The 14,251-nt window shown below is 38.0% G+C and overlaps 1 protein-coding gene across 7 annotated transcripts in view; it reads right to left on the minus strand.

The window, feature by feature from the left end:
- LRRC49 (leucine rich repeat containing 49) overlaps window positions 1-14,251 on the minus strand; it is a 156,193-nt gene that overhangs the window by 59,475 nt on the left and 82,467 nt on the right. For 6 of the 7 annotated variants that reach the window (XM_045059088.1, XM_023255098.2, XM_045059087.1 and 3 more), the window contains 2 exons: window positions 10,138-10,285; window positions 662-745 (listed from right to left, as the gene is read on the minus strand). In XM_045059088.1, the coding sequence (XP_044915023.1) occupies window positions 662-745; window positions 10,138-10,285 (232 nt within the window). Of the gene's footprint in view, window positions 1-661; window positions 746-10,137; window positions 10,286-13,859; window positions 14,002-14,251 lie in introns of those variants that run through there. The other variant, XM_045059091.1, reaches the window with a different exon arrangement.

Genomic DNA, 14,251 nt, shown 5'->3' on the forward strand with positions numbered 1-14,251 from the left:
AGGGTGATATCTTTAATTTTAGAAGAGGATGAGCATGATCCAGGCTGCAAACTGTAAGCTGTCTTCATTCATCATACTTCTGTGATGCGAATGTAAAATATTTTAAGAGGAAGCATTTTATTTAAGGAAAATTTATCTGATATGCTAAATTATCTAAATCTAGTTTAAAACAAGTTTTAATTCCTAAATCCTCAAAATCTTTACCACCTCTACAGAAGAGAGGCTAGTAGAGAAAGTTTTTAAATGTAAGAAGCAATTATCACAAAAGAAACCCATGTATCAGAGCTCATTAAAATAGCTCAGTAAAGACAGTGGTCTATTAACACTGGCTTCTGAAATGAAGCCCACATGGCAGGGACACACAGGGTGACGCACTGGTGTGGAAAACAACTGTAGCTTGTGCTCTATTTTCCATCTCTTCCTTTTAAAATGTCTAGCTTTTGCATGTGTTTTATACTGTACATTATGTCGCAATTCAGAAGCACAGGTTTATTTATAGGTAACTGCTAAAAGTTTTCAGGGTAAGCGTTAAAAACATTCTACTGATAGGAATGAAAACTTTACCAAATGTGGAAACTGCGCTTTCAGCTGACTAGCTAGCTAGTTTCGGCGTAGGTGAGCGTGCGGGCGCACACATGCATGCACTCGTTCGAGAAAGTACCTTCAGCAAGGATTGTTTATGACTTTCCCGCTTCTTCTCTTCCTCTTTTTTGGCTACAACAGATGCCATACGCCTTTCTTCTTCCTAAAAGAAAAAAGTGTTGACAAGTGTTATGAAGTACTTAACCTTTATTTCTTGGGTTCGGCAAGCCTGGTTCTCTTTGTGAGAAGCGTACGACTTGCTCGTAGAAAAATGTCTCGTTTTCTGCTTCCTTCCCAATTGTAAAAAAAACTATGTTCTTAACTCTACTCCCAATTGTTGATGTGAGTTGAGCCTAGCTAGTACACGAAAGAAAACAGAATGAAAAGAGCAAGAAGAAAGGGGGAGCAGGTTTACATAGTTTTTTCTCCAGAGCCATGCACTACAGTTTCACATAGAAATACTTAAAATCTTTCTACTATGAAGATATGACGAGCATTACACTTCTCACAACTTTAATTTGATCTATGGATGTAAATCAGAGCTTTTTAAATAATAAAACGAGTGTGAAAGCCTTTTAAAACTCTCCACATTGAATATTAATAAAATTATTCTCCATTAATACATTACTTTTACTTTCTTTAAGTTGATTTGGCCAGTCTAATTTCTTAAATTCTAAAAACTACAAAATAACATTATGGTTTAGAAAAAATTTTAAAACTCGGCCACAATTCCAACACGGTAAATCACATCTTGTCGTTTCTGTGTCACCTTATAATATTCACTATATTATATGTATACACAATGTGGGTCATGGGCTTTTTTCCCCCTAAAGATTATCACATTTTGCAAATTATAACCATGTAACTTTAAATTTTAGTATCAAAAGACTTGCAGGTGTTCAAGATGATGTCACAATTTGAGAAAACAATTCCTTCTGAAAAGACAAGCTTGAAAATATCTTCAGAGATAGAAACTACAAAAAGTAATTTAGCACATTTGAAGAACTCTTTCAGAAATGAAAACATACAGAAAGTGAAATGAAAAAATCCAGTGGAAGGGAGTTGAAGAGCAAATTGTACACAGCTAAAGAGAATCAGGCAACTGGAAAACAGGTCAGAAAAAATTTTCCCATATACCTTCATAGAACCGTATCTTCCCCCACAATAGGACTTAACCAGTTCCATTTTAATTATTTCTGCTACTCTCTCTCTCCTGTCCTACCCCAAAAGCTCTTTGAAGGTATGGACCATGTCAGCTCCTGACACAGGATAGCCAATAAATATATATTTGAAGAATTAATTATTAAATATACATCTTCATAGATCTGTTCAATAATTTCCTAAAACCAGGACCACTAAATCAAATGGAAGACACCTTTTTCTAGGGCTCTTGATATGTTGACAAACTGCCCTCCATAAATGTAGTATTGATTCCCACCCCTACCAGAAGTCAGTGTGTGATTTAAAACATGACAGATAGTCACAAGAGCTGTTGACCAAGTATTCCTGTGTCTTTCCACGTCCAGGGCATACTGTATGATAGCAATTCTTGTCCCTTGGAAGTTAGGTGCGGTTATGTGACCTCCTTTGACCAATGTCATATGAACAAAAGTAACATGTGTTTACTTCTGGAGGAAGATTTCAAAGACCGTGAATGGCATAGCTGTTCTCTCTCTCACCTCTGCTATCGGATCTGTAAAGCTCCACATGGTGGGTACTTTGAAGGCCTTGGTGCTGGAACGAGGACAACACAGAGCAAAGTTCCCAGACCACATACTATGGGCAGACAGGCAGTATGAGCATGAAATAAACTTTGTTGCTTTAATCCACTGAGGTCAGAGAAGTTGTTCCTACAGTATCATCTAGCCTATCCTGATCAGTACATATATTATGTTAGAAGTAAGGAAGGTCAAAGAGGTCATGAAAATGTATTCTGGGGGGTGAGCCATTATAAATACTTCTGAAAAGAAAGAAAAGACCTAGACTAAAGAAGTATATAAAAAATGCATGAAGAAAAATTATCACGGAGCTAAAAAGAAAACCAGAAATGCATCCATTGGAACCCTCTAATTTTAGAAATGAAGAACTGAATATTCTGAGAAGGTTAGTAATTTATACAAGGTCACATGGCTAGTGACAAAGTCAGGATCAGGATCAGAAGCCATGTCTTGTGAGAAATGGAATTTGTAGTATTTTTTATAATAAGAACACATTTAAATGTATTTTACTGATTTTAGAAAGATATGAAAGCTATTAAAGTTCAGTAGTAATCTGCTATATGATTTAATTGTTTTAAAGGGAATGGAAATTGAATGTGACTTTTGGTGAATTTGAAGTCTTTTACAATATGGAAAATAGTTATTCTTGGTGTTTGAAGGCTGAATAGTGGTTATGAGGAGAAATATAGTGAATAGGAAATTCAGAAGCTTGATTCCTAGCTTCCCAAAATAGCTGGATTAACAATTAAACTCTTTGGTTCAGTAAATACTGATTTGGAACCTATTAAGTATAACCTATTTCAGAACAAACTTTTTAAAAGAGCAAACTATATTGATGTTCAATTGTTGATTCATCTATAAAATGTGAACTAGAAACAGATTGGTAATTCAAAGAGCCAATTTCAAACAGTACTGGAAACTGTATGGATCACGTATTACACATACTTAACAGATGATTTCATCAGATTTTCAAAAAGAATTTGAGCTTCTATTAAAGGCAGTAGGACTTTAAAAGGAAGGCTAAACCTAAGAAAACTGGATACATGCCAAATCAACTCAAATATTGAGTGTTTTAAGGAATTTATACATCTGATGACTATATTTCAGCCCAAATAATTATAGAGTAACTAAACTTGGAAACAAAAATAAACCTCTAATTGTAAAGATAAGCTATAAATCTGTTGGTAAGAAGGAAAAAACTGTAAAATTCTGGCATCTTCATGATAATAGTTCAATGTCTGGGATCAAAGCCATATCCTTTATATAGCAAAGGAAAAGGATCTATCTGGGACCAAAAAATATATACTTTTTTCCTTACTTCAGTCTGTCATGAAGATAAAATATAGAAATGACTTCAAATTAATTAAGAAGTACTGTGATTTAATAGGTGTTTGATAACTTAGATTATACTCTGTTAGCAGACTATTAAGGCTCTAAACAATGCATATTTTATATGAGAAGTTTTGCTCCAATAAATAATAGTGGTCCTAATATAGGCAGTAATTTATTATGTGGAATTTAGAAAAATACGTGGCAATGTGGGTTTTTAACCATATACTTTAGAATAGTTAGTTATAAAAGACATTACTTCCTTGACTCCAACAAATATTAAAACAGACTTTAAAATCAGAGTTTTTGTCTACAAGAGATATTTTTCATTTAAACAACCTTTTTCTTAACAGAGAAAACTGATTTTTCTAGGTCACAGTTAATGTCAGAGTGAAGGCTGGAAGCCAGGTCACCTGACTTCTCTTGGCCCAGGGATATTAGCTCTTAAATATTAGGGGGAGGGGAGGCAGAATAGGCTAGGTTATGCTGCCGTAACAACTTCAAAAGTTATAGGAGCTTATGACAAAAGCTTACTTCTTTTTTTTTTAAGTTTATTTATTTTGAGACAGAGAGAGCACGCAGGGGAGGGGCAGAGAGAAAGGGAGAGAGAGAATCTCAAGCAGGCTCTGCACTGCCAGCACAGAGCCCCACGCAGGGCTCGAGCTCACAAACTGTGAGATCATGACCTGAGCTGAAATCAAGAGTCAGACGCTTAACTGGCTGAGCCACCCGGGTGCCCACACAAAAGCTTACTTCTTGATGGTTCAAAGAACACTACAACTGCCCTCCATGTACTGCCTAAGTATTCCTGGGTGCTGTGATGTGACGGCATCTTCAACTCAATACATGCCTCCACAATGACCACCACAGGAGAAAAGCAGTGAAAATCATACATCGGCTTTTAAATGCTTCTGCCTGAAAATTATATACATTACTTCTGCTCACACTTCATTGGCCAAAGCAAGTTGCACAACCACACCTAAGTTGAAGGGGAATGCTTCCACCTGCCAAAAAGAGGAGGCGAATCAGAAGGTATTGGCGAGCATCAGTAATGGCTACCAAAACAGAAAACTCACTTCTGTCTCAGATAAGGCTGTTCCAATTCTTGGAGAGCAAACTGTAGACAAGGTCATATTCAGCCAATAAATGTGGGTCTGAAGTGAAAACTTTAGAAATTATGAAGTCGTGTCTGTTTCAGAATTCTGAGAATAGTGCCTGTGTTAGAAAAACACTGCCTTAGAAATTAAAAGGAGAAAATTCTGCCTCGTAGAATTGTCTATACGATTGTCTTTGTTCTAGGCCCCCAAAATGTGTCTATTCTCTTATTTTATGGACAGTTGTGAAAATATTTGAAGACCACTGTAATATCTTCCTTATGGCTCCCCTCTGTCAATGAGTTGTGCCAGGTTCTCTGGACATACTCTAGTTCGTTGTCACCCCCTAAAACTAATAGTTCAGGTGAAATCTGATCATTAAAGAAAAAATGGGGACTACTGTCTCCATTTTTCTGAATTGTTTCTATAAATGATATTGTTTTAAACCATATTTACTTCTAATGATCACATCTCACAAGTAACTTAATTTGCTGAGTCTCATCTCACATAACTCTGCATTTGTGCTGGAGATTATTTGTTGTTATGGAGTAAAGTGCAGGATTTTCAGTTTATCTATTTTTGTCTTGCTAAATTATGCTTATTTTTCTACACTAGAGGTCAGCAAATTTTTTCTGGAAAGAGCCAAATAGTAAATATTTCAGGCTTCGTGAGCCACATGAGATCTCTATCACGCATGGTTTTTCTTTTATTTTTTAAAAATACAATGCTTTAAAAAAAAATCTATAAACCATTTCTTAGCCCGAGACCTGCTCAGAAATAGTCTGCAGAATAGATTTGGCCCACAGGCTGTTGTTTGCCAAACCCTGTTCTAGATTATTGAGCTACTTTGGGATTGTGATTCGATTAACCAGTATATCAGGATCTCCAAGTTCTCTAGTTCCTGTCAATTATATACTTTCTCAGAAAAACAGAAATATTCTCATCTAGTCATTAACAAAAATATTGAATCAGGGGTGCCTGGGCGACTCAGTTGGTTGGGTGTCCAACTTCAGCTCAGGTCATGATCTCGTGGCTCATGGGTTCGAGTCTCTGTGTTGAGCGCTGTGCTGACAGCTCAGAGCCTGGAGCCTGCTTTGAATTGTGTTTCCCTCTCTTTCCGCCGTTCCCCTGCTCACATTCTGTCTCTCTCTCCCTCTCAAAAATACATAAACATTTAAAAAATATTTATATATTGAATCGAAAGGGCCTGAGGAAAAAGCCTCAAGGCACACCAGTACAGATTCTTCTACAGGCTGGCCTTAATCCACTGCTTCCTGTGTTGTAGGGACGCTGGAATCCCAAATTCACTTGACTGTGCTGTAGTCATACAACTTACTCAAAGCAATATCATAAAAGACTTTGTCAAAAGCTTGGCTGAAATAGCAAAACACTGGAACACTTCTCGGAGAGAGCCGATTTACAATATCTGAAATAGAAAATTAATTTGTCTGGCATGAATTGTTTTTAGTGAACCACTGCTGCCTCCTAGTGATCAATGCCTTTAGTACTGACAACTCCTCCAATAATCCAATTTAGATTTCCTTCGTATTCAACATCAAGTTTACTGTCACAATTTGTGAAATTTATATTCTTTCCCTTTATGATAAAAAGACAGATCAGTTCATCCTACCGTGCAGATGCTTTACTATTCTACACTGTTTCTTTCAAAGAGAGAAAGATTCTTTCTAGTAATTATTTATTCACTATATTTATTCAGTTCTGTAGATCAAGGACTGGCAAACTCCAGCCCACAGACCAAATCCAGCCTGTCACCTATTTTTGTAGATAAAGTTTTATTGGAACAGAGGCATGCTCATTCATTTATGTAATGTCTATGCCTTCTTTCACACTACAATGAGTTTCGTAGTGTTCAACAGAGACTATATAGCTCCCAAAGCCTGAAATATTTACTATCAGATCCTTTCCAGGTAGCTGGCTCTAGATCAAGCTTATCTATTCACCTATCCAAGGCTTTACTTTCTTCCTATTAATATTTATTTCTACTCTTAACAGACTATAAGCCATTCTTCTTGACAGAGATAACAAAAGCAAAATAGGACCTGAGGCCATCAACTCACATTATGTCTCCTGACCTCATATTATCTTATGCCATTCTTCTGGGTCAGACCCCCGGAAGCTCTCACTGTAACTAATCTCCCTGTTTCTCATCCCACCCATCCTATCCTTCCCAATTCATCCCCTGGGCTGCTACCAAGGCAGACACTCTTTTTAATAGGCAATTGTAATTTAACCACTTTAAACTCTTCAAGAGCTTCCTGTTATGTCCCAAAACAAAAGAAGCTAATCTCTTTCTTGTGATATAAAATGCCCTTCATAGCCTACCGCTTGCCTGTGAGACACCCTTTGCTCCTGCTACTCTCCTCCACGTACACTCAGTGCCCAGCCATGTTGAACTGCTTTCAGTCCCTCACATGTCTCTGCATTATGCATGCCTCCACCTTCCCTGCACACTCTCCACAGATACATCCTCTTCTTCCTGACCACTCTCCAAGCCCACATCAAGTATTTTCTCCTTTGGAACTTTTCCTATTTCTCTGGCAGACACAAGGGTGCTTTATCCTCCAATATTATTGTGCTGTGTGTGTGTGTGTGTGTGTGTGTGTGTGTGTGCGCGCGCGCGCACATATACATATCTATCAACCTATCTTTTCTAGCTTGGCATTTTGCATTATAACCTGTCTTCACTATGATGGGGTTTTGGAATGGTGGTGGGGTCCGGAGCCAAAGGCCAAGAAAGATTTCTTGAGATGTCTTTGATGCAAAAAGATTATTTTATTAAAGCACAGGTCCTTTCCCGTAGGGTGGGGAGGGGTGGAAAGAAGGGATAACAAAGGGGCATTGGGAAACTTTTCTGGGTGGTGAATTATTTTTTTTTTTAATTTTTTTTTTCAACGTTTATTTATTTTTGGGACAGAGAGAGACAGAGCATGAACGGGGGAGGGGCAGAGAGAGAGGGAGACACAGAATCGGAAACAGGCTCCAGGCTCCGAGCCATCAGCCCAGAGCCTGACGCGGGGCTCGAACTCACGGACCGCGAGATCGTCACCTGGCTGAAGTCGGACGCTTAACCGACTGCGCCACCCAGGCGCCCCAAGGGTGGTGAATTATTAATAAGCTTAGCTGTGGTGATATTTCACAGGTGATATACATGTTGAAATTTATCAACCTGTATAGTTAATATGTACAATTAATTTTATGCCAATTATACCTCAAAGAAAGCTTTTAGTAAGACATTAATTTTTTTTTTATTTCTCAAATTAAACCATGAAGGAGGAGATGTACAAGGATTGCTGCTCTGTATTTAGCAGAACAGTTGGCTCTGCTCCCATCCCAGGTGATTTTCTCTCATTTCCTCACCAGACAAACACAACCCACGGGAATGCACAAAGACAATGATTATATATAGCATTATTCTCCTTTATTTCAGGCATGAAAGTAGATGAATTTCACTCAGTCGGGACTTTATTGCATACTACTACATTCTCAGCATTGTGTGAGATAGAGAAGGAAAGGAAATAAACATGTATATAGACCATCTGTATGTATCGAGCAAGGAGGAAGAATGGCTTCTGTCCTTAAGGATTGTATACATTAGTTGGGTAGGCAAGACTGACAGAAATTCACTATGAGAAACATAATATATAATTAAGTACTAATTTATACAAATGAGTTAGCAACATTTCATACCCCAAACATCTCAATCTCACCAGGAAGAGCAACTGTAAGTACCAAAGATGCTCAATTAAGAAAGACATGGAGATAAGGGTAAAAGTATGAAACAGTGTTCGCAGGGTAGATCTGAAGAAACTAAGGACAAAGAACCTCATCTCCATGCTGGAACAAAGACAGGCAGAGCCCTAGAAGACCCCTGGCATGCACGAATTCATCAACACTTGTAACTATTTGCTGGCTACCTTAGATGGCCACGATATTGCTGAGACAGAAATGTAAAATGTGCACATTGTGAAAATGGATTCTAGACAATGAGTCAATTGGCACTTGAACAGCTGACCACTCAAAATCCACATTAAAATTAGCAGAGTCTAGAAGTCAGAAAACAAGTGGAAGTTTAGGATATTTTTCTAGCTCTGGGGTTACTGAACTGAGATCATTAATGGGTGTTTTCTGAGATAGGAAAATATTTGAATAAATATGGGCTGCAATGAAACCAATTAAGGCAAGTTTGTTACAGAGCTTCTTGAAACCTATGATAGGCTAATGTGCACTGTATGCCTAGAAGGTGCATGTGTAGCATTTCACTTAGATCAGGAGCCATATTAAAACATCTAAGTATAGAAAATACCTAACATGCAGATAGAACGAATAAAAGAGAATGACTCTGAGAGGTATGGCATTACACACAACAGCTCGATGTGATGCTTCCTATGAGCCTCACACTGTTCTAAGGGTTAGTACTTTATTTTATCTTGACAACAACTCTATGACATAATCATGACCTCCCATTCTACTTTGAGGAAAATGAGATATAGAAAGGTTAAGTAAATCTCCAAAGGTCATTCGGCTAGAATATGGTCAAGCGAGGATCCAGACTCAAGCGGTCTGGCTTTGGCACTCACGTTCTTAAAACATTACATTATGTAACTTACCAATGATGTTTTTACTCATCCATTCCAAACTAAACTATTAGTTGGGTATTAAGCCAGAATGGAAACCAGTTGTGATGATTAATTTAAATAAAAGGTTAGGAATGAAGGAGAAGGAGGAGGAGGAGGAGAAGAAGAAAGAGGGAAAGAAGACCGAAAATAGTGTCACTTGTTAAGGCCCCAAGCAAATAAACCAAGACTTATTACCTAACCTAAGTGTAGTTTTGACCCTCCCAAAATGTAACCTGTAACCAGTCAACCTGGGAAATTCCTCATCAGCACTAGGAAGTTTACTGATAAACCCCTTCCCTTCCCTTCCCTTCCCTTCCCTTCCCTTCCCTTCCCCCCTTCCCTTCCCTTCCCTTCCCTTCCCTTCCCTTCCCTTCCCTTCCCTTCAGAGGGGTGACCTTGCCTACAACAACTTGCTAATAATTTCCCTTTTTCCACTCCCTCTCTACCTTTAAAAACCTTTCTTTTTCTGTAATCACTGGGAGCACCTCTCTACTTGCTAGAGAGGATGCTGCCCAATTCATGAATTGATTAATAAAGTCAATTAGATCTTTCAAATGTACTCAGGTGAATTTCTGTTATTTAAACAGCGCTATTTGATGAAATTGCGAATAAGGGACGGGTGGTAAAAAAAAATTTGTACGTATAATTATGAATTATATTGTCATGATAACATAGTTTATTAGAACCAAGAAGCATTTCGAGCAAAGAACATGCACCCCAATCTCCCAATCCACAGTAAGGAAGACAATTTGGCAAGTGCTTCACAAGAGTTCTCACCGTAACTCTCTTCATATCTAGCTGGCGCAGCTGCATCATATTCTGAAGGATAGTGTGTTTGTACCATGACTCTTGAGCTATTGGATTGCCATCAAAAGTGATGTCTGAGAGAGAAGAAGAGTCAGCAAGACAGCAAACACTTTCAAAACTGCGGGAGAGACAGAAACCGCTGGATTATTGTGAGACCTTCCAACAGTACTTTCATTTATTTACTATACGTTACTGTAGAATAGTTTTAGGGTTACAGAAAACTTGAAAAAATAGCATAGAGTTCCCATATACTCTGCACCCATTTTTCTGTTATTAACATCTTGTAGCAGTATAGCACATTTTAATTCACAATTATTTACAATTAATTAATTCATCCCTTGCTTTCTGGCACTAAAAGATTCTCTAGACTCGTATTATGTATTTTCGACCCCAGTCCTAGAATCAGCCATTTCTCGAAGGAGTCATGGTTCCTTTTATTGGAGAAGGCTATGGAACCAAAGATCTGGTGGCTGGATATACTTTTTGCTCCTGGGGTGTCATTTTTTTCAGGCCCTCTGCCAACAGAGCAAGGACATGTATGTGTGAATATTAACATGTGTGTATACAAACACCTATAATATTTAATCATTTATGTCTATGTTAGGCTAAACATGAATTCACACTGATGTACCCCAATTCTATTATCAAAAGGATCATTCTAGCCTCTTTCCCTCACTTATCTGTAAATTCCTACTCCAGCAAGGAGAAATCTGACTCCCACCATCTCATCCATTTATTTAATTGTTTAATTCCAGAATATATGCGTAGTGGTATCAGCATTTTTCAACCTGAACCCCCACAGGAAACAACTTTGTTAACTAAAGTATAACTGTGATGTGTAATTCCTTTAGCATTTAGTCTTACATACTCATTCCAAAGTTACTTAGGTCAACACCTCCCCCCTCACCCCTTCAAGGGGGGTTGGTTCATACATTTGAAATACAGTTAGCTTCTCTTGTCATAGTCTATATTCATTCCTTCCCTGGATCCTCTAACCTCCTAAATATTATTTTTACATTTGCATATATTACGGTTCACTCTGTGCTATAAAGTTCTGTGTGTTTTGACAAATGCATAAGTATCATACAAAATAGTTCCATGATCCTAAAAAAATCCCCTACTTCAACCCTCCTCCTCTTTCCCTGAATCTCTGGCACTGATCTATTTATTGTCTTTACAGTTTTTGCCTTTTCCAAATGTTATATAGTTGGAACCATACAGAATATAGCCTTTTCAGACTGACTTCTGTCACTTAAGCCATTTACATTTAAGGTTCTTGCATGTCTTGGGGCACCCGGATGGCTCAGTCAGTTGAGTGTCCGACTTCAGTTCAGGTCATAATCTCACAGTCTGTGAGTTCAAGCCCCACACTGGGCCCCCTGCTGTCAGCGCAGAGCCCACTTTGGATCCTCTGTCCCCCCTCTCTCTGTCCCTCCCCGACTCACGCTCTCCCTCAAAAAAATAAACATTAAAAAAAAAGCTTCTTCCGTGTCTTTTTGTGTCTTCACAGCACATGCTCTCTCTCTCTTTTTATCACTAATATGTCATTGTCTGGATGTACCACAGTTTGGTTGCTCCCAGATTTTCGTGATTATAAATAAAACTGCTATAAATATTTGTCTGCAGGTTTTTGAGTGAACACGAGTTCTCAACTCATTTGGGTAAATACTTAAGAGTGCAATTGCTGGATTATATAGTGAGACTAGCTTTATGAGAAACTGCCGAACTGTCTTCCAAAGTGGCTGTAACATCTTGCATTCCTACCAGCTCCGCATTCTCATCAGCATTTGCTATATGTCAGGGTTTTTTTTTTATAATAGTCACTCCAAAAGGTGTGTAGAGGTCTCATTGTTTTAATATGCAATTTCCTAATGTCAAAGGATGACATTTTTTCATATGCATTTGCCATCTCTGTATCTTTTTTTTAAAGTTTTTATTTAAATTCCATTTAGTTAATATACAGCGTAATATTAGTTTCAGGTGTACAATTTAGTGATTCAACACTTCCATACATCACCCTGTGCTCATCACGGCAAGCGCAGTCCTTAATCCCCATCACCTATTTTACCTATTCCCCCACTCACCTCCCTTCTGGTAATCATCAATTTGGTCTCTAAAGTTAAGAGTATGTTTCTTGGTTTGCCTCTCTCTCTCATTTTTTTTTCCCTTTGCTTGTTTGCTTTGTTACTTAAATTCCACATATGAGTAAAATCATAGGGTGTTTGTCTCTGACTTATGTAGCTTTGCATAGCACTCTCTAGCTCCATCCATGTCATTGCAAATGGCAAGATTTCCTTTTTTATGGCTGAATAATATCCCATTGTGTGTGTGTGTGTGTGTGTGTGTGTGTGTGTGTGTGTATACCACATCTTCTTTATCCATTCATCAGTCGATGGACACTTGGGCTGCTTCCATATCTTGGCTATTGTATACAATGCTGCTATAAATATTGGGGTGCATGTATCCCTTTGAATTAGTGCTTTCATGTTTTTTTTGGGTAAATACAAAGTAGTATGATTGCTGGATCATAAGGTACTTCTATTTTTAACTTTTTGGGGGAACCTCCATACTGTTTTCCAGAGTGGCTGCACCAGCTGCATTCCCACCAACAGTACGGGAGGGTTCCCCTTTCTCCACATCCTCACAAACACCTGTTATTTCTTGTGTTTTTAATTTTTGTATATCATGGATATATAAATATATACATATATACCCAAATAACTTATCAGGTATATGATTTGCACATATATCTCCTAGTCTGTGACTTGCCTTTTCATTTTTCTTTTTTAAAAAAATTTTTTTTACATTTATTAATTTTTGAGAGACAGAGAGAAACAGAGCGTGAGCCGGGGAGGGGCAGAGAGAGGAGGAGACACAGAATCCGAAGCAGGCTCCAGGCTCTGAGCTGTCAGCACAGAGCCCATCACGGGGCTCGAACCCACGAACCGTGAGATCATGACCTGAACTGAAGTGGGATGCTCAACCGACTGAGCCATCGAAGTGCCCCTCATTTTTCTTAAAAGTGTCTTCACAGGGCAGAAGTTTTTAATTTTAATGATGTTCAACTTATCAATTTTCTCTTTCATGTGCCATGGTCTTCGTATTCTATTTAAAAATTCATCACCAAGGGCGCCTGGGTGGATCAGTCGGTTAACTGACCCACTTCGGCTGAGGTCGTGATCTCACAGTCCATGAGTTTGAGCCCCGCATCAGGTTCTGTGCTGATAGCTTGCTAACATACTTGAAACATACTCAGAGCTGAGAGCCTGGAGCCTGCTTCAGATTCTGTGTCTCCCTCTCTTTCTGCTTGTCTCCTGCTCGAGCTCTGTCTCTCTGTCTCTCTCTCAAAAATAAATAAACATTAAAACTTCATCACCAAACCCAAGGTTGCCTAAATTTTCTTCTAGAAGTTCTATAGCTTTGTGTATTATATTTAAGTCTACAATCCATTTTGAGTAAACTTTGTAAAACATATAAGGTCTACGTCTAGATTCTTTTTTTTGATGTAAATATCCTATTTTTCCAGTCTCATCTATTGAAAAGACTACCCTTTCTCAAACGAATTGCCTTTGCTCGTTTGTCAAAGATTACTTGACTATATTTGTGTGAATCTATTTCTAGGTCGTCTATTCTTTTCTACTTATATATATGTCTACTCTTTCACCAATACCACACTGTCTTGATTATTGTACCTTAATATAAGTCTTGAAATAGGGTAGTATGAGTCCTCCAGCTGTGTTCTTCAGTATTGTGTTGCTATTCAAGGTCTTAGCTTTTCCACTTAAACCTTAGAACACATTCATTGATATCAGCTTGCTGGGATTTTGATTGGGTCTTTTAAAAAATGGAGGTATAATTGATATACATTATATTAGTTTCAGATATATAACATAATGACTCAATATCTGTGTAAATTGTGAAATGACCACCACAATATATCTAGTATAATGCCCATCTCTACACACAGTTACAGAACTTTTTTACAGGATTTTTTTCTTGTGGTAAGAACTTTTAAGATCTTCTCTCCTAGCAACTTTCAAATATGCAACACAGTATTATTAGTAAGAGCCAATACGCCATACAT

The sequence above is a fragment of the Felis catus genome, chromosome B3, assembly GCF_018350175.1.
Source record: "Felis catus isolate Fca126 chromosome B3, F.catus_Fca126_mat1.0, whole genome shotgun sequence".
Lineage (NCBI taxonomy): Eukaryota > Metazoa > Chordata > Mammalia > Carnivora > Felidae > Felis > Felis catus.